Raw genomic sequence first — 20295 nt, 5'->3', positions numbered from 1 at the left:
GTATACATATGTAACAAACCTGCACGTTATGCACATGTACCCTAGAACTTAAAGTATAATAAAAAAATAAATAAATAAATAAATAAAATAAAAACAAACTGGTTAAAAAGCAAAAAAATAAAAAAATTAAAAAAAAAAGAAAGCAGCATAATTTTAGTGTTGAGTTGCCCAAGACACAGTTGCTTTCAGTCTTTCTTAGGAGAATCCCAGAAGCTCCCAGAATATATAAGTAGGGGCATTTGTCACCCCTAGTTATTCTCACAGTTGAAGTTCAAGTTCATTCCTATCATTGAACAGGGGACAAGATTCAGAGAAGCAGCCAAATTCCAAATGATTTGGCGTGAAAAAATCTCAGCCTGAATGTAATCAGAGGCCTAGAGTTTTCAATCTCTCTAAGTTTTGTAGACAATTTACATAATTACATTGGCACACAAATTTTTCCATTTCAATAAAAAAGCCTCCAAGATCTTTATGTTCATGGACAAATCTTTAATATTGTAAAAAAAATATATAATAAACCAACATAAACTCAAAAATTCCAAATAGGGGCATGATTCCCTGATTTTTCTTTTCAGAGCCAGTAAGAATACACTTCAGATAGAGAAAAAAGGAGATTTCCTTTGCCAATTCCCTTCCTCCACTCAAACATACATTATACGCAGACACAAGAAGCTTTATTAGCCAAGTCTCCCCCATTTTGCTTTGATATTTTGAGCCCAATTAAATATGACGGATCACAGCTCTCAGTGCATGTTTGTGGGCAGATTTTTGCTTGTACACATAGTACAAACGTCTTTGATCAAGACCAGCTGAGAACACTGGCCTAAGTAGGTAGACTTGGCAGAATTCTCAACCTTGGCTATTTCTATCAAGGCGAAGGGGTTCATACTACTTTTTAGAAGTCTTTTTTCCTCATGGAACTAATTAAATATAAGTCTGTATAATAGAAATAAAGTTAAAACAACTATAATAATTTCTGTTTCTCTTTGATTACAGCAAAATGGACTGAACACAAAGTAGTTTATAAGTTCTATGCTTACGATCACAGACAGGAGCCACAAACCATGAATGCCAAAGTAAACACAGACCAAGCTGAGTGTCAGAGTCAAAATGTACATGAAATTTAATGATACATATTTAATGACATGCATACCCACAGTAGTTGCTCAAGTACATGGGAGGAAGTGCCAAAGACATATTTCATCAGCCTCACAAATCAGCTGGTCCAGATGGTCCCCCATCTTCTTCAATCCTACTCCAGTGCCCAGAGGACAAAGTCCCTGGACCGGTAGTGAAGGCCAGAGGACCACACATACTCATTTACTCTCTCCATTCCCTCCACAGGCCAGAAGCATAGGCTGGGATGGTGGAGTCAAAAAAAGATCTCCTTGCACAATTCCTGCTCAGAGGCTCAGATAACCTATGAAGAGCTACCAGATGTGTGTCTCTTCACCAACATAACTGTAGCACCAAGTACTGAGTCAGGGACAATTTGTTCTAAGGATGACCCCTGGGAAGACGGGTGTTTGTGCTGGGAGATGAGGAGGAAGATTGGCATAGCAATGTGAAAGTGTTAGAAATTCACCTCCTAGTGCACATGAGTTAATTGGTTTGCTTTCCTAACATCTAGTACCCAAGGAAATTGGAGTTTTAAAGACTATAAAGATATTGGATTCCTACAGAAAGAGGGAAAATATATGAGAGAAAGCATCCCCCTCAAAACCCTACTTCTTCATTTAACACTTGTTTTGGGGTTTTAAAAAAAACTTTTAGGTTCAGGGATACATGTGCAGGTTTGCTATATAGGTAAATTTGTGTCATGGGGGTCGTTGTACAGATAATTTTGCCACCCAGGTACTAAGCCTCGTACCAAATAGTTAATTTTTCTTATTCTCTCCCTCCTCCCATCCTCCACCCTTAAGTAGGCCCCAGTGTCTGTTGTTCCCCTCTTTGTGTCCATGTGTTCTCATCATTTGGCTCCCACTTATAAGTGAGAACATGCAGTATTTGGTTTCTTGCCCCTACGTTTTTTTGCTAAAGACTATGTCCTCCAGTTGTATCCATGTTCCTACAAAGAACATGATCTAGTTCTTTTTTATGGCTGCATAATATTCCATGATATATATGTCCCATACTGTCTTTATCCAGTCTACTGTTGATGGGAATTTAGGTTGATTCCATGTCTTTGCTATTGTAAATAACGCTGCAATGAACATACATATGCATGTATCTTTATGGTTAGAATGATTTATATTCCTTTGGGTATACACCCAGTGGTTGGATTGCTAGGTTGAATGGTAGTTTTGCTTTCAGGTCTTTGAGGAATTGCCACAGTGCCTTCCACAATGGTTAAACTAATTTACACTCCCACCAACAGTGTATAAACATTACCTTTTCTCCACAACCTGGCCAGCATCTGTTATTTTTTGACTTTTTATTAATAGCCATTCTGACTGGTGTGAGATGGTACCTCATTATGGTTTTGGTTTGCATTTCTCTAATGATCAGTGATGCTGAGCTTTTTTTCATATGCTTGTGGCATACGAAAAGAAAACATATATGTTTTCTTTTGAAATTTACTTAACGCTTGTATCAAAGACAGAGCTCTATTCCCTCTCCCCTCCTTTCAGAACCCTTTCCTCCTGTCTCATCTCCTGTTCTAATCCATCCACAGTTAGGTGAGCCAACAGTGGGGATAAGATACCTGCAAAGGTCTGATTTGTGGTTCCACTCCTAAGGGAAAGTCCAAGTTGTTTTCAGGATTGTGTTTTGTTTTGATTGGGAGGGAGTGGGACATAATAATGATTTTAGCCTGCTTAGGATCTTTGCTTTGTACAAACTACACCCAAGAGGAATTTTGGGATGCATTCCAAAATAGGAATACATAAAACCTTCTGTCCAACTAAAATCATTCAGGAAAATGAGAGAACTTTCATCCTGTGTTACAAATGACTGACTGAGGTTTCTTTCCTGAAAGCAAACAATAGTAACACTTCTACCAATTACATTGATAATCCGGTCTGTTCGACTGACGGTATAAATTAAGATCAAGTAACACCTCTTCCTAACTGTTCTTGAATGTTTTATAATTGTCATGAATAGTCATCTCTTTGTAAATTACACAGGGCAAATGTTGTCTAATCAAACGGGGTAATTTCATTAACAGACAGAATTTGTGAAACCTTCTTATGAACAGAAAAACCTCTTACTTGAATAACAGAAATAATGGTACCAAAATGGCCTTCCTGAAAAAATGAAGATATTGCATGCAATATGTTATTTCTATACAAAGAAGGTGTTAGGATAATTATCCTGAGTTTCCAAGCTATGAAGGATTAAAGATAACTCACAAAATTACTATAGAACAGCACACATTATTAAAACTATAATAACAAACTGTATAATAAAAGTTTGTTTTATCATGACAATTATGACATGGTTTTCATAGAGAAAACCAATTAAAGACAGCTGTGTCTTAGGTATATTTTGGAAGGTAGGCTCATGATACGTAGTTACAGTAGAAAGCCTTCACTCTGCCACTGATTACCCCCCCCACACACACATACACACACGCACATTTTGTGAGGAGCATTTCTTATAAGGGATCAAAACACAAAGCCATATTTGCTAATAGGTCTATACCAACTTCCATGGCAATGCTGGTGTTAGGAGGCAGAAATGGTACTGCCTTATATCAATGAGTACCATGCTTTTGCGCTGTGTTTAAAAGCCTTGGGTGGTGGTGGGGCTCTAACCTGCAATGGAAGGTAGCATGGTGCAGTAGAAAAAACACTTTTTGAAATAAGAATTCATGAAATCCTGATTCATGGCCCCACTTTTTATACAGACCAGAGCTACGACTCTGGAAAACACAGTTAATGCCTCTGTGATTTGGTCTGTGTGTCTATGTGTGTGTATGTGTGTGTGTGTGTTCGAGAAAACAAAACAAAACAACTCACCAATTCCAGACATTGCCTGTGCCCATAGGCAGCAGCATAATGTATGCTATTGTAACCTTCCTTGTCCCGGATAGATGGATTTGCATCATTTTGAAGCAGAAACTCTAGACATCTGTAAGTATAAAAATGAAGTGTTATTTTAGAAAACATCTCTGGACTGAAAAAGATAGTTTACATAAATCATCCTGTGATGAATGTTCCATGAAGTATTTTATGAGTTTGTTTCTTTAAAAACCCTACAGCATTGAAGTTTTATGTATTGAAAATTGTGTGTGTGTGTGTGTGTGTGTTTTCTGTAGCTATCTTTATTTGAGCTTAATATAGCCATTCTAGAATTCAGGAAAAGCTTTAGGAAAAAGAGGGTAATTACGATTTTTTTCTCTCATCTTCAGGTAAGAACATCTGTTATCAAGATTACTGAATAGTAAGTTTTGGAGCTCCACATTCAACAAAGTCTCAATAAAGAAGTGATCAGTAACAGGGCAGCCTCAGTAGGGAGGGGTTTACTTTTAATCTCACCATAAAATCAAAGGTTAGAAAATGAAAGTTAAAAAGAGTAAGAAAAAAAAAAAAGAATAGCCTAAACAATAAAAAGATTAAAGGAATGGGTAATCATTTTTAAAGAACAAAGAATTAACTTCATAACCATGTATGAATAAAGAGGCTTAAATTTCACCATTAGGAATATAGACCTGGAAAAAAAAAAAAAAAAGTTTAAAGCCCTTTCAGGCAGAGTTGTAATTTTTCTGAAAAAGCCACAGTCTTTGGAAAGCTTAGAGGAAGGAGCATGGCTCCACCTTCACTGAAGAGCCCAAAACTCTAGTTCACAAGTACCCAGGGATGTAATAAGTTCTGTTCAGGGCCTACTGCAAACGGTCCAGTCCTGCTGGGAAAGAGGGAGTCGCTAGTCAGGAAGCGCTGCTTCATAGCGTCAGCATTATCCTTGTGACAATGGGACAAACATGTCCTTTACAAGACCAAGCTGACTCAATTTCATACTCAAATCAAAATGTTAAGATTCTAAATATCAACCCATACATTAAATAAGACCTTCCAATAGAAAATTTCTACAGTTTACCCAAAAACTTTTAAATGGCATTTACCTATCTTTTGGTATAACCCAAAAGGAAAAAAGTCAATTACACACAGGGACAATTAAAACAGATACTTCAATTTCTAGAAAACTGATGAAAGCCACACATGTTAAAAAAAACCAAATACCCACATGTCAATAATAAATCAAACTATTCTTAGAGTCTTGCTATCATTCCCTCTTCGGTCATTTGCACCTTATAAGGAAGGAAGTTCTTTTTCATTTTGTTAATTAAATGCCCATGGAAAGGATCCCAGGTATAACTCACTGTAAATTGAATTTAGCTCTTTAAATGAAATCACTCAATAGGAATAACATGCTAGTGGACACACAATTCCCAATTTCTGAATGGATTATATCCTAAAAATTAGTTGATAAATTGAATTTGTAACATAGTTGAACTATATATACTGCCAATAGTATTATTATAATAAAAGTAATGTAGAACTTGGATATTCTCCACATTGTTTGTAAGGAAAACATGAATTCCGTGTTTTAGCTGGGAATGCTTATTTTTTTTCTCTTCCCAGGGCCTAGTAATTTGGCAATTATGATGCAAAGCCAACAGATGCACATGAGGTCAGAGGCGTATCTGGATACAGGGAGTGGCCTCCCTTTGCATAGAAGAACTCTCAGGCAGCTGGTTCCTCCTGCCCTCTGCCTTTCTTGTCCCCTCCCTCTCCATCAGCTTGTCTGGCTCAGGGCAAGCTTGCAGTTCACTGGAAAAGGGGGCATTTGCTGCAGTGGTTTAAGATGCTACAGCCTTTTAGTATTGTTATTTTAAATTTGGGGGTATCAAAGCAAAACTCTGGTCATTCTACTTTATTAGCTGCTGCATTTCCTGTCCCCACCCCAATTACCATCAAAGTTAGGTCCCACAACCTGCATTGGAGCCACACTAACTATACCTTTCCACAACAGTCTGAGCATGGGAGGAGCATAGTGTAGGGTGGGAAGACCCTGGAGTAGACACAGGCATTCAGGCCACAGAAAAACTGGGTCATCTGACAATGAAAGAATAAATAAGTTAACAACAATGTGCCTGCAGACTCATAGAGCACCATATCCACTGGATTCCACAGGGGTGAGGCACAAGGTGTGGGTACCAATTCGTTCGTTTGTTCATTTACTCAACAGCTATTGAATATTGACTATGTGCTAGGTACTGCACTGAGCACTATAAGCTTCTCACTGTGACCTGTGGTGCGGAAAGGACTCTCAGAGGATGAAGCCGGAAGTTCCTGTGCATCTACAGCCCTGAGTGATGGCAGGCACTCCCACCCCTGCCACAGCAAAGAGCTATGTCTCTGTTAGAAGCCAGGGAGAGGCAGGTGGGATGAGGGGCCCAGGAGCAGCCTTTTGCAAGAGCAGGAGGCTCTTCCTAAATTGATGTGGGTGTGGGCTGGGGGTGAGGGGAAAGCACACATGGCTATTTCATACCAAAGTATTAAGACCTTTTAAAATAGAATCTGCTAAATAGATGTCCCCAGGTCACAAGAGCAGAACCTAAGGCTCTGAGAGGAGCCTCATTGGTACATGATGCATGGCAGTCAGAAATGATATTTAGGACACCAGGTCCTAAAAACCGCTGACCAATCACAGTGGTTGCTGAAGCAAAGCTTACAATTTTAGAAAGTTCCCTGTGTGAAAATAGTAGAATTGAAGGCTGTATTAAAAGAATAGTTTCTTTCCCATTAAAGGCAAACCCATATCACTTCCTCAAGATTCCCAGTGAAACCCCAAAATACTAAGGAAGGCAACGTGGCAACTCAGAGAAACAGAAGAAGCGTCAGAAATGGCACCTTGTTCTTAAGCTGAGAAGAAACTTACAGTGTGGCTTCCTTTTCCTTCAGCTCCCTGGCTCTTTCAAGTTCTTCTGAATTTTCATGGGCATTTCCTATGATAGTCTTACTTCTCAGCATAAAAGAAAAAAATTGCAATTAATTTTTTTAAATGGCAAAGCTGTTAATGGTTTTGGTGCAATTTATATCTTAATGATTTTTACCCCAACCCAGAAGAAATAAGCACCACTGATTTTCACTGAAGATATACATGGTTCTCTCCAAAGCCATCCCGTAAATCTATTCTCTCCCAAGGATCCAACTGAGAATATGATTTCTTAAAACTTCCACTTAAGTATCAGCAATTAAGTTAACAATCAAGTTGCCCACCTTTCTATAAACATTCTAAACTTCCCAAGTAAAGAAGTTGTGACTTAGCTGAAACTTCTTTGACTCCTACCACATTCCCCACTGCCTCCTTACCAGCTCAGCATCTCATTTGTCCAGAAATGGGGTCCTATTCACCCTTCAACTGCCAGAACAATTCTTCACCATTCAAAATTCCTTTTCCAGCTCTTAACAGAGGAAGTGTATTGTTTCCCCACCCTTTTCACCACCCCCAATCTATTCCGAGTGAATTGTCTGGAGCTTGGCACATAGTAGATGCTCAATAAATGTTTGTTAAGCAATGTTTGTTAATAACCTGTATGCCTAAGGGATCAGAATGCTACATCTGATATTACTATTTCTATTTATTATATAACTATGAAGAGGAAACAAGCAATATTTTTCAAATTACAGATCATAAGCCATTACTGAATTGTGAAATCGACTTAGTGGGTTGTAGTCAGCAATATTTTTTATCTAATGAAATAGAGAATATGTCAGAATGCATCACATATGGTAAAAGTAAATATGATTTTATGAAAACTTTATTTACACTTTACATACTAAATAAACTATATATATGTGAATATGCATATTGGGTCATGACTGTAACATGGTATTTCTCACTGTGGGTCGCCATCTAAAAGCCATTGCTCCACAAGAAAAGCAATTAGCACTGACCCAGAATCAATTCCACAGCACAAGGCAGCAAATAATTCAATAGTTCTTCAAACAGGGTCACCAAAAAGTATTCCTATGAAGGAGGCCCTTCCTTAAGCTTCCAAGAACAATTTCATCAACTGTGGGCATCTCTCCCACCTTCTTCCCTTGAACTGGTTCACTTATTTCTGTTTTCCATTCCTACCCACCTAGAATCCAAACATGCCCTGAGCAACCAACTTCCTCTCCTCTAGCTCCTGAAAGAGCATTCATGCCCAGGTTTGGAGCAATGGTGCCTAGTTTACACGTATTGACGCTGAATTTAAAGGCTGTTGGGATTAGGCATGGGTGGATGTTTTTGACATATGACATATATATTAGCAAATGTAAGTTTTATAGCAAATGAAGCATTTAAGTGGTGATGATGAAAACTATGGTATATGTCAAAATAAATTACAACAGATTTTGAATGAACCATAAACCTGAGCTTGACAGCTACACTTGGGATTCAACCCAAAGAACAGAGAAGTGATTGTGCAGTGACATGTAATAATCAAACATAAATTGACCAGAACAGGAAAGCCCAGGTTTGGAATGAAGCAAATCTAACTCTTTTGGGTTAGTCTTACTCTTTTTCCATGAGGTGGTATGAAGAAAACTTAGCAATCCTTCCCCACCACTCCCCAACCCTGTTCCCAGAGGAAGCATGAGCAAGGTTGTTTTTACTTTCTATCCATGTCTGATGCAGCGGCATAATGCAAAGCTGTGCGTCCCCAGTCATCTGTTTCATTAACGTTGGCCCCTGTGGTCACTAATGTCTCAATACAGTGGAAATGACAATTCGCAGCTGCATAGTGCAAAGGGGTCCTGAAAAACAAACAGCAATTTATTACTTCATTCAGTCTGGAAAATAGGCCCGTTGTTGGCACTAGCACGGGCAGCAGTATGCCCAGGGGCGTGGAAAGCTCTTAGACTCTCACAGTGTGTGGAGATCAAAGTCATGTCTTCCTTTAACTATACAAGTTATGTATCCCTTATCTGAAATGCTTGGAACTGGAAGTGTTTTGGATGGTTGAGCATCTTTTATTCAAAAATCCAAAATTCAAAATGTTCCAATGAGCATTTCCTTCGAACATTATGTCAGTGCCCCAAACGTTTCAGATTTTGGAGCATTTCAGAATTTGGATTTTCAGATGAGGGGTGCTTAACCTGTATAAACTGGAAGTGAGGCTATAAAGACAGTGGCTTCAAACGAGGGCATCTACCATGGATCTGTCCTTTCTTTTCCTTCTTAGAGCCTATCCTAGTTCAGGTCTATGTTATTGCTTTTTTGGACCATTGCCAGCCCATCCCATTGGCTTCCTTAGCTCTAGCCAAGTGTCCATAATTTCTAGTTAGTATAAATGAAGAATTTTTTTTTAAGGTGCAATACCCATATATAACAATCGTGTTCTAAAACTTTTGGTTCTCTCTACTAACCAAAGACTTGATTCCTCAGCCTAGAATTGAAGACCTTCCAAAACTGGTCCCAATCTCCTCTGATGGGGTATCTCTCTCCCCTAGATGTACCCATTAGGATAACCAAAGCGGATGATTTGAGGCTTTCTGGATCATGTTCACACTTCCCCCCAACCTTTGTCCAGGTTGGTTTACCCCCAGAAATTCATGAATCACTTCCACCCATTAAAACCCCACTCATCATCTTGTTCCAGGGGCTGGTTCTCTTTATTTTGTCTGAGATGGCTTAGCTACTCTCTGGGTCTCTCTTGAGTTCTCATCACATACTGCCTTGATTTTAGCACTGGTGTATTGTCTCATCCTCCCCACTGAACTGCAAGCTCCTTGAGGGTAGGGATGTTGGTTAATGGGAAGAACAATGCAGAATCCAAATCTGAATCAGAAGCCCTGGGTTCTGGCATTGGCAGATGTGCAAGCTGGCTCAAATCACATCCCCTCTCTGGATCTTGACTTCTTTACCCTTATTTCAATAAGAACTTTTGAGCTACTGTGCCCTACCTAAGGTCCTTCTAGGTCTAAAATTCTGTGTATATGTGCAAATCATTTAGTTTCTCTCTTACTAGTTGATTTTTCTCCTCTTTAGTTCAAAAAAAAAAAGGAAATTTTAAATATTTTAGCTATTGGATTGCACATGTTTTAATTAGACTGAAAATTATCAGGTAACAACCTCATGACAGAGCCCAAATATAAACACTCTAAGGTCCTGCTAGTTCTAAAATTCTGTGTACACGTATAAATCATTTAGTTTATTTGGGCTCAGCTTTCTCATCTACTAAAAGGGGTAACAGCATCCCCACATACCTCATAGAGTTAGTATCAGAAAACACAAGCACCTTGTAAAGGGCAAGACTACAGAAATACAAAGTAATTTGCTATACATTACTTATTTTTAACTCTCAATTGTGCAGCAGTTTTTCTGGTATGACCAGCTGATAGTCAAAGAATAATAAACAAATGATCAATTTTCAAGTATAACTATTTCATATTTTATAGTCAATTTATGGGCTCTCTCACTAATTGATTTTTCTCATCTTTAGTTGAAGAGAAAGAAATTTTAAATATTTTACACATTGGATTGCATATGTTTTAATTAGACTGAAAATTACTAGGTAAGAACCTCACGACAGGGCCCAAAGATAGAGAGAAAATGATACCCAGTTCTTGTCCTGAGGAGGCTCACAGTCAGGTGGGGATGTCAGAGACATGTGAACCACAGCAACTCCATCTTGAATAAGGGCTGGGTAAGATGAGGCTGAGACCTACTGGGCTGCATTCCCAGATGCTTAGGCATTCTACGTCATAAGATAAGACAGGAGATCAGCACAAGATACAGGTCATAAAGACCTTGCTGATGAAACAGTTTGCAGTAAAGAAGCTGGTCAAAACCCACCAAAATCAAGATGGCAACAGGAGTGACCTCTGGTTGTCCTCACTGCTACACTCTCACCAGCGCCATGACAGTTTACAAATGCCATGGCAACATCAGGAAATTACCCTATATGGTCTAAAAAGGGGAGGCATGAATAATCCACCCCTTGTTTAGCATATAATCAAGAAATAACTATAAAAATGGGCCACCAGCAGCCCTTGGAGCTACTCTGTCTATGGAGTAGCCATTCTTTTATTTCTTTACTTTCTTAATAAACTTGCTTTCACTTTACTCTATGGACTCGCCCTGAATTCTTTCTTGCTTGCACAAGATCCAAGAACCCTCTCTTGGGGTCTGGATGGGGAGCCCTTTCCCATAACAGGGAGAGAGACAAGGAGTCAGAGTCCACAAGAACAGTGTGAGGTACTTTGCAGTCATGAAGGATTAGGGTGCTAGAGGAGCAGGGAAGAGGGGCATGCCCATTGGTGCACAAGGAGGTGTCACTGACATGAATCTGAAAAGGTGGGTAGGAGTTGCCTTAGACAAGTTGGTAAGAGGAGAAATTTGTGGCAACCCCAGAGAAGGAAGGTACATGTAGAAAGGAAGGGTAAAGAGATGCAATGGGAAAAAAAAATTATATATATATACATGAAAAATATATATCCACGTACCAGCTAGCATCATGGCATCATTTACTTATATAAAGGACCATTAAGGTAAGAAGAGTTCTATGACCCATTGGTGGTGTGTGTGCACTTAATGTTTTAAACATGTGTACTTAATGTTTTAAACATGGCTGAAAATTCATCCCAAGATGAAATGTTCAATACATATAATAAAATATTCTAGATCTTATGACTAGGACTTATATATTCCACTCTGCTAGAAACAGAATTTTCCAAACTATATCCATGTAGGAGTTTTGTTTTGTCTTTTAACTGAAAAAAAAAAAAAGAGACAATTGGCACATCTAAACAGCAGCTGTGAGTGGAGATGCTTTCTTTGTGGCTTGTTATTTGCTTTGTTGGCAACCTCTATAAGAAAGGACTTCCTTCCGAGGAGGATGGAATCCCCCCAGCTAACTTCCCAGTTTACCATTTCAACATCACTTGATTACCAGATAGACCACTCCTACTTCCTGTTATTTAAGCACTTGAAGCAGAACTCTCTGATTACATACCTCCCACACTTGTCCTTTTTATGGAAATCTGCTCCGCTGCTTTGCAAGAGTTTTATACATTCCACATTACTAGAAAGACAGGGAAAACATCATTAAGATGGAAGAGATCAATTACTGGCCTATCTTCAGCAAGAGCTATTTTCTGCAGAGTGCAGGACAAGATGAAAAGATAGCTCCCGGTCTAAATTCGGCTAATAAAAACCTGAACATATTAAAGTAATGACATATTGTAAGGATCTAAAGTTCCTATGATTCCTTTTTCAAAGCTAATGAATCAATAGATTAAAGAGCTTGGTGGAACATTTTCAATTCCATGACTAAGAAATTTAATGATTATTACATGATTAAACCCTCCGGTGATGGTTTCATCATTTATCCTAAAATTCTTTTTCAAAACCATCAAGAGTTTATGAAACAACCACTTAAACCTATAATAATTTCATGTCACCTTTAAACAATGAGCCAGAGTGGATGGGCGTTACCTTCTATCACAGCAGAATGAATTCACCATGATAACTACTTTCAACCCAGATACTCCTTAATGGAAAATAAAACAACTTTATTTCCCTGTCTTTGTAATTTACGCAAATAAATGTGCAGAACCAAGGCTGAAAATGATGGCATGGAGCACAGTGATCTTCCATAGTTTCTTTATCATTTGCAGAAGCAATAAATCGTATTTAGTAGAGAGAAAAGGACCCATCAAAGTGATTTTTCCTATTAAAGGGCATGTAGCTAAATAGTAATTCTAATAGGATTTCAGACATGAATCTGGAATTGTATGTTGTCACTTTCTGTACGAGTCTGATATTTTTTAAATGTGAGCATAAAAAGAGACAATTGTCCATCATTGTTCTAAACTTAGGATGCTAGAAGTGGCCTGGAATTATTACTATAATTTAAATAAGAAAAATCATCTCAATGATAAACCTGAGTAGGGCTCTCCTCATCCTACACCCACCCTTTATAGCCACCTTCTCAGAGAAATAGCTCTTTCAATCATAACATATAAGAACTTTTTAAGATAAGTATGTGTTGGTATAGCACCCCAGCTGATATAAAGCACCTGTCTCTTACTGAATGATGCCAAAGGATCAAAGGCGGTGGCAGATCCAACTTGTGTGGCTCATGAAGCTCATACAATGTGGGGGCTGAGGTGGGGGAAGGGGTCTTTTTAAAAAATAATACAAAATTATGAATATAAATCTAGTTATAAGAATTCAGAAGGGACTCATGTAAATAAGGAGCCCTAAAGTGTCACCATTTATCCACCTCTGATAAATAGGTAATGCCTTTGGTAATAGACAAATGACAAATGAAGAAGCACTGCTGTTCCTTAAGGACCAGGAACCTGATTAAGAACCAACATCTTCCCCAAACAAGGTCATCCAAGAGATGCCATGTTTAGTCAATGTGTGGTCACATATATCAATAACATATTGATCAGAGTTTCAATCTTACCACTGGTATGTGAAAAGAAAGTAGCTGATGAAAAATTCTCTTTACAACTTAAAAAAAAAGTAAGGATTGCCTGTCTTTTGGGTTTTCTTGACCTATGTTCACATTTAAACATTAAAAGACTAAAAATGATATTTGAAATAATGAAAAAATGTCTATAAATGAACATAAATTAATTTAATCCTTGATTCTTTTGATTATCACCCAAATACCAGCAACAAAAGAGGAAAAACCTAGGAACAAATTTCAAATTATTTTCTTTTGGTATATGGAGTAACAGATATGTACTCTATAGCCTGAAAATCTATAATTTAAAAAAAGAAAAGAGAAAGAAGAAAACAAAAAAAAACTATTTGTTATTTGAGATGCGCTAATAATTTTTCTTTGGTGAAACAAAATGCACGTGATGTGGGGAAATACAACATAGAGATATTTGATCATTGGTAGAAATAATTCTTACTTATTTTACTAAGGAAATTGCCTTTGATTCACAGACAACTTAAGTCAATAAAGATGAATTAGCAATTAAGTCATAAATTAACTAGAATTGCTAACTACTCACCCTCCTGCAGCAGCAGCATGAAGGCACGTTCTTCCAAATTTATCTGGGGTGTCTATTTCAAAGCCTGCAGACAGCACGTGCTCATTACTAAACAAGGATACTATGCTATACTTTTGTCCTAGTTAAACCACAAGAAACATTGCAGAGACAGAAAAATCAGTTAGTAGAAAAACCAGAATGCAAGCAGTTGTAGTCAGAAAGAGGTTGTCATGGAGACGAATGGTAACTGCTCAAGCTTGTCAATTTTATAGGAAGAACCGTGCAGTCAAGAAGGATTTATTTTAACATTCAGCCCTGGGTGAACCACAGCCCCATTTTTTAATCCCAGGACAGAAATTTATGAAACCAATTTGAGATAAGTAGGGCAATCGACAGGCAGATAGAACTCATGGACAAAACATGGAGGCAAAGGAATAATCTTAGCATGCTGGAATAGACATTTTCTGAAGTATATTTCAACCTTTAAGTTGGTTTAAGAGTTCGGAAACATGCTTGCATGCAGGGATTATTTTTTAAACATGCCAACAGCAGTGAAAGCAGAATCAACCATAGGTAAAGTATTTAAAGGAAAAAAAATGCCTCTGGGATATCTGATGAATTAATTCATAAACAATCTTTGCCTTGCAGACTTCTACCACTTTTGAAAGCCCAGGAATTTCTTAATATATGACAGTTGGCAGAGGTAGTGATAAGAAAGATTAGCAAAGCTCCAAACCAGAAACAATCTCTTGGCTCCAAATAGTCTTATATTTAAAAAATCGAAATTAAACCTAGTTGGAAGAAATCAGCCATAGTGATTTTTCAATGCCCAGGGAGTGGGAAAGTAACATGACGTTTTCTACCACCAGATGTAGGGTATTTAGCCTTTTTCCTTTGTTGAAAAATATTAAATGCTAATCCATCATTTTAAACCTCAAAGACTTTTCCTTCTTCTGTGACGTAACTTTTCTATAAACTCTGGCCATCTCTGCCTCTTTTCACCCTAGAACGCCCAAGCTTTAACTTGAAAAACAGGCAAGACTCTCATTCTGGGGCAGGAATAATGACATTCAAACAGCTTTAACACCAAGGATTGTTGGGAGCTGTCACATGCAGTTAGCTGAGGAACACAACTCATCCTGACAAGTCAGGTAATGACATGAAGCACAGGCAGCCACTCACTCTGACCAGACACCTGAAGCCATTGACTCATGTACAGGACACATTAAGCCTCATCTCTGCTAATGGATTTACTTACCTGATGATAACAACTTTCTGCAGCAGTCAGAGTGAGCATTTAGGGCAGCTAAATGTAAGGGGAACATGCTATGGATTCCACACCTGAGGAGTAAGAAAACAGAGGAGCTCACGGCAACAGATCTCAAGGTAAGTGCGGAAGGACAATTACCTTTCTAGATTCTCTGATGAAAATTAGCAACACCTTGTGTAGGGAGTCTTGGCTGAAATAATTCGGTAATTCTTCCATTCAATAAATAATTATGCAACCAGTTTCTATCTTAAAATAATAAATGCCTGAATCAAAACCATAATTAAAAGCCCATTACCATAGGAATGTATATTTTTTAAAAAAATCTGTTTCACATAAAGCATGACTCTTTAAATTTAAAATTAATTTCCCTCTCATTTTCTTTCAGCTTGGCAATTATATGTCTCATTCTCTCATTCATCTATTCAACACTTTTTAAGCATCATAGACTATGCTAAGGGCTGGAGATAACAATACTGAGCAAAACAAACTCAAGTTTGAAAAGCAACCTGTTTCCTTTCTTTCTTTTTTTTCTTTTTACTTTTTTTTTTTTTTTTTGAGACAGAGTCTCACTCTGTCACCCAGGTTGGAGTGCAGTGGTGCTGATACAATGATAGAGGCAGGGGGCAGAGAAATTCTAGGCAGAAAAGGGCAGGTTCTGAGCAAAACCCCACCCTCAAGCTGAAAAGCCTGAAACTATGCCCCAAAGTGAGAACTTATATTCCTGTTTTCCCACTCAAATGTTGTCTTTTCCTAAACCACCCATGGCCCTCCTCCACCAAATCCTGTGTCTATAAAAACCCCAGACTCGGCCGGGCGCGGTGGCTCAAGCCTGTAATCCCAGCACTTTGGGAGGCCGAGATGGGTGGATCATGAGGCCAGGAGATCGAGACCATCCTGGCTAACACGTTGAAACCCCGTCTTTACTAAAAAAAAATACAAAAAACTAGCCAGGCGACGTGGCGGGCACCTGTAGTCTCAGCTACTCGGGAGGCTGAGGCAGGAGAATGGCATAAGCCCAGGAGGCGGAGCTTGCAGTGAGTTGAGATCTGGCCACTGCACTCCAGCCTGGGCAACAGAGCCAGACTCCGTCTCAAAAAAACAAAAAACAAAAAACAAAAAACAAAAAACCCCAGACTCAGCTAGTAGACAGGACTATGGCTGAATGTCAGAGAGAAGCAGCTTGATTTCAGAGAGACAACTTGATGGCATAACTTCAGAGGACAATCTGGCCAGAGACAGCTGGACTTCAGGGGATTATCTACCCATCCCATCCCCTTTTCAGCTCCCCTTCCCACTGAGAGTCACTTTCATTGACAATAAAATCCCCTGCATTTACCATCCTTCGATTTGTTCATGAGACCTCATTTTTCCTGGGTGCCAAACAAGAACTCAGGAGCCACAAGTGCAGATATAAAAGGCTGTCACACTGGCCCTTTGCCCTCGCTGGGGGAGGGCAGCTGCCTCATGCAAAAAGGCAAAGGACTCACTGAGCTGTTAACACTTAACCCGACTATGGACGGCAGAGTTCAAAGAGCACTGTAACATGCCCTCAGGGGGCTTTGAGAGTTGCAGGCACCCCCGCCTGGATGCCGCTGCAGGGCCTGCACAGAGTTCACTCCTGCCAGTGCCAAAGCAGCCAGCTGGTTCCAGCACTCATTCACTCCAGTTTCCATGCTCATTCGCTCACGGATTCCTTCCAGCGAGGAGTTAAGAATGGCAAGCTGAGTAAACAAGATACCCCTGTCACAAGTACCACAAAGTGGTATATCCTGCTTCAGTGTAATCACAGCTCACTACAGCTTTGATCTCCCTGGGCTCAGGTGATCCTCTCACATCAGCCTCCTGAATAGCTCGGACCACCACAGGTGCACATCACTATACCCACCTAATTTTTTGGTGTATTTTGTAGAGACAGGGTTTTGCCATGTTGTCCAGGCTGGTCTCAAACTCCTGGGCTCAAGCAATCCACCTACCTTGGCCTCCCAAAGTGCTATGATTACAAGCATGAGCCACCACGCTCGGCCCTTGTTTTATGTCTTGATTTGATAAACAAATATTATTGTTGTATTATGTCCCAAGCACTTTGCTAGGAGTTAATCATGGCTACATTGTTGAGAATAAAGTTTTAGATGAGAATAAAAACTAATGTTTGCCTTTTGCTGATCAAACTTCATCTTCCTAATAAATTTTTATGTTGCACATTAACCCACATCACAATACCAGTCACAAAAACACAATTGGGGGTAACAAACATTACTTTGCTTATATTTCATAAACCTAGTAGTATTAAAGAGAGAATCTAGAAAAGGACTTTATAGACCGACCCCCACTAAGACACAGTCCCCAGGATGATCTCTTAAGGCACAGGCAGCCTTCTGATGGCAGCACTTTTTGCCTTCGGGATTAAATCCTCCTCCTCTTCCCTACTACATCTTCTTCAACAAGGACCCAAAGCCATGTGCTGAATTGCGGTTCATAACAAACAGCATCACCAGGTGGCTCCTGTGTACTTATAAGCATCTACAATGTTAGTGACCACTTCTCATAACACCTCATTTTAATCAAATAATACATTTCAGCTTTTTAAAACCTTCTACTTAATACAAGCAAGTATGGAACTATATCTGTTTACACCCTGCAGCATTAAATGCCTAAGTCTCCTCTCTGGTACAAAGTGGCCCATTTTCAGACTCCATGCTTCATAAAGAAACACATATGATTTGAATTTGTTAAGCTTTGGGTACATACATTTTATTTACCATCTCAAAAATTATTATGGTGATGTGTGTGTGACTGTGGATATACACATTCACAGACATTTCATGGTATTCAGTGTTTTGCAAAATTCAATTCTGTCAGCAATTAGCCACTGTTTTCTCTTTCCATAATAGCTTCTTCCTATTTAAAGGTGGTTTTGTTCAGTCTTCTCTCTGTTTGTTTTCCTTTCCCTATATGCAAATTCCAGCCCAGTGTGTATAACAGCTGGCATCCATCAAGTGATGCAATTTGCTCGTCTTCCAGGCAGCGTCATGTGGAGAAGAACTGCTTGTAATTGCCTCTCTCATCATTTACCAAAAAAAATTCTGAAATGCAGTTGCATCGGTGATGACCTTGATGCTCTGAAAGGGGAGTGGGAGTTGGGGCATAGGAGAGAAGCTTTTCTACTTATGCTATTATTTATATTGTTCCCTCTTGATTCGAGAGAAACATTCTTTTTTTTTTTTTTAATGCATAACATGTTTTAAAACCTCCTTATTAAATGGAAGCTAAAGCTAATGTGATTTTACCTAATCGTTTTATTTGTTTTGGGAATTTAAGGCAAAAATACGTGATTAAATATATCTGGACATTTAGAAGAGGAAAATGGATAGGATATTTTCATTCCTGAAAGAATGTGCCTGGAATCAAGGACTGGATTTCTCAAGATTTCTTTGAGCCTTTCTCATTCTTTAAATGCATACATACAAACACACCACACACACACACAAATATGTTCATACACACCCATAAATAAAAATATATATATGCATAATATATATACAATATAGTTTATATAGTTCCATATATATCTTTATGTAAAACAATACAAGCAAATGAATTTGAGGAAACAGCATCAAACTCTATAAGAAACCACTTGGGAAAAACAAAAAGTATAAATGATAGTATAACAGCAACAATATGATATATTTCATAAACTTCATTATCAATATTTCCAATCAATCTTGCCACTTAAAACCCATCTTTGTATAATTCATCACATTCTACATTCCCTGATTTTTTTCACTGCTCCTTACAAACCTGAGAAGATGAGAGAGATAGAACCACTCTAATTTAAAAGGTCTAGTAAAAATTATGTTTGATATATATTTTTCACTCCACAGTGAATAAAAAGTTACTATTTCAGTGCAGGATTTGAAAATAGATTCATATAGACTCAAATACTATTGGCATTTGCACCTGTATATGAAACTATGGTTCAAATAGTAAAACTAAGTTTCAAGCCAAGATTGGAAAGAAAAGAAAAGCAGAATTCAGTGTCCCTGAATCAATTCAGAAATGATTTATGTATTTCAAAATAAAATTACTACTTTATTTTTATAAAATAAGACTGATCATAAAGGAAAGATTATAAAACCTTTAGCAGGAAAATTAGAACTTGGCTGTCTTAGCCAATTAAGAAGCATCACTCTTACTTCATCAGGTATACGTCAAGGAAGATCAAGAATGAAGGTGCCAAATCACACCAAAGTTAACAATGCATAAGTTACATGGAAGAGGAGACCAATTCCAGTTAAATTGCCACATTTATTTGACCAGTCATTAAATTAATGGAACACATTTATATTAGCTAGTTCTAATTTAGCTGTTAGTTGGCATCTCCTACCCAGTTATTTCAGAATCAATGAGGTCTGCAGGCCTGTCTTGCAGAGAGCTATTAGAAGTGAAGAAAGAGCCTTCACACGATTAGAATTTGGGGTCTTTGAAGCTTTCCCTTTGGCATCAGGGAGACGCGGCTGCCCTCCCTACGTCCAGTCTTTTCTACAGCCTTCTTCTTTAGGCCATGTGGGTAAAGAACATATGATTAAAGTGACAGAGTCAGAAACTTGGGGTTTGAGTCGTCATTTTGCCACTTGCTATCTACTTCATCTTTGGTGAATGCATAATGGTTCCCTCCTCGGGAAAATAAGATAATTACAGTGACTCTATCATGGAGCAACTGTTAAGGACCCATTGAGATAATGTTCACGTAGTGCTAAAATGGAGCATCAGTCACATGGAAATCCTTTACTACACATATTAGTATGATTGTTGCCCTTGCAATCCATATAAGCTTAACTGGTAATCAGCAGTAGATGAGTTTTGAAGTTGTAATCAGGTTGTACTTCCTTAAAATCAGGTGTATTATTCCTTAAAAGCCAAGAATGAGTCATGATCAGTTAACACTTCTGTTATCTTTCTGTGTGTCTAAATTCTTTATAATACTTACCTCACAAGTGTCCCAGCAAAGTGGGATTGTTTTAGCTTTGCTCACTGAGTGGGTGAGACAAAAACATTTCCTAAATTTAGAATAGGATGATT

At 38.4% G+C, this 20295-nt stretch overlaps 1 protein-coding gene across 2 annotated transcripts in view; it reads right to left on the bottom strand.

The window, feature by feature from the left end:
* Positions 1–3717: 3717 nt before the first annotated feature.
* LOC105517446 (serine/threonine-protein phosphatase 6 regulatory ankyrin repeat subunit B) overlaps positions 3718–20295 on the bottom strand; it is a 119034-nt gene continuing 102456 nt past the window's right edge. Inside the window, exons 9-14 of one of the 2 annotated variants that reach the window (XM_011949992.1) lie at positions 15205–15287; positions 13968–14031; positions 11948–12016; positions 8607–8747; positions 6883–6963; positions 3718–4071 (exon numbers count right to left, since the gene is read on the bottom strand). In XM_011949992.1, coding sequence (XP_011805382.1) covers positions 3876–4071; positions 6883–6963; positions 8607–8747; positions 11948–12016; positions 13968–14031; positions 15205–15287 — 634 coding nt within the window. In that variant the 3' untranslated portion in view covers positions 3718–3875. The remainder of the gene's footprint in view (positions 4072–6882; positions 6964–8606; positions 8748–11947; positions 12017–13967; positions 14032–15204; positions 15288–20295) is intronic. The other variant, XM_011949991.1, reaches the window with a different exon arrangement.

This window comes from Colobus angolensis, unplaced genomic scaffold (genome assembly GCF_000951035.1).
Source record: "Colobus angolensis palliatus isolate OR3802 unplaced genomic scaffold, Cang.pa_1.0 Scaffold30, whole genome shotgun sequence".
Taxonomy (NCBI): Eukaryota; Metazoa; Chordata; class Mammalia; order Primates; family Cercopithecidae; genus Colobus; species Colobus angolensis.
The sequence above is the reverse complement of the archived record's forward strand: the minus strand, read 5'-3'. Positions and strand labels throughout refer to the sequence as shown.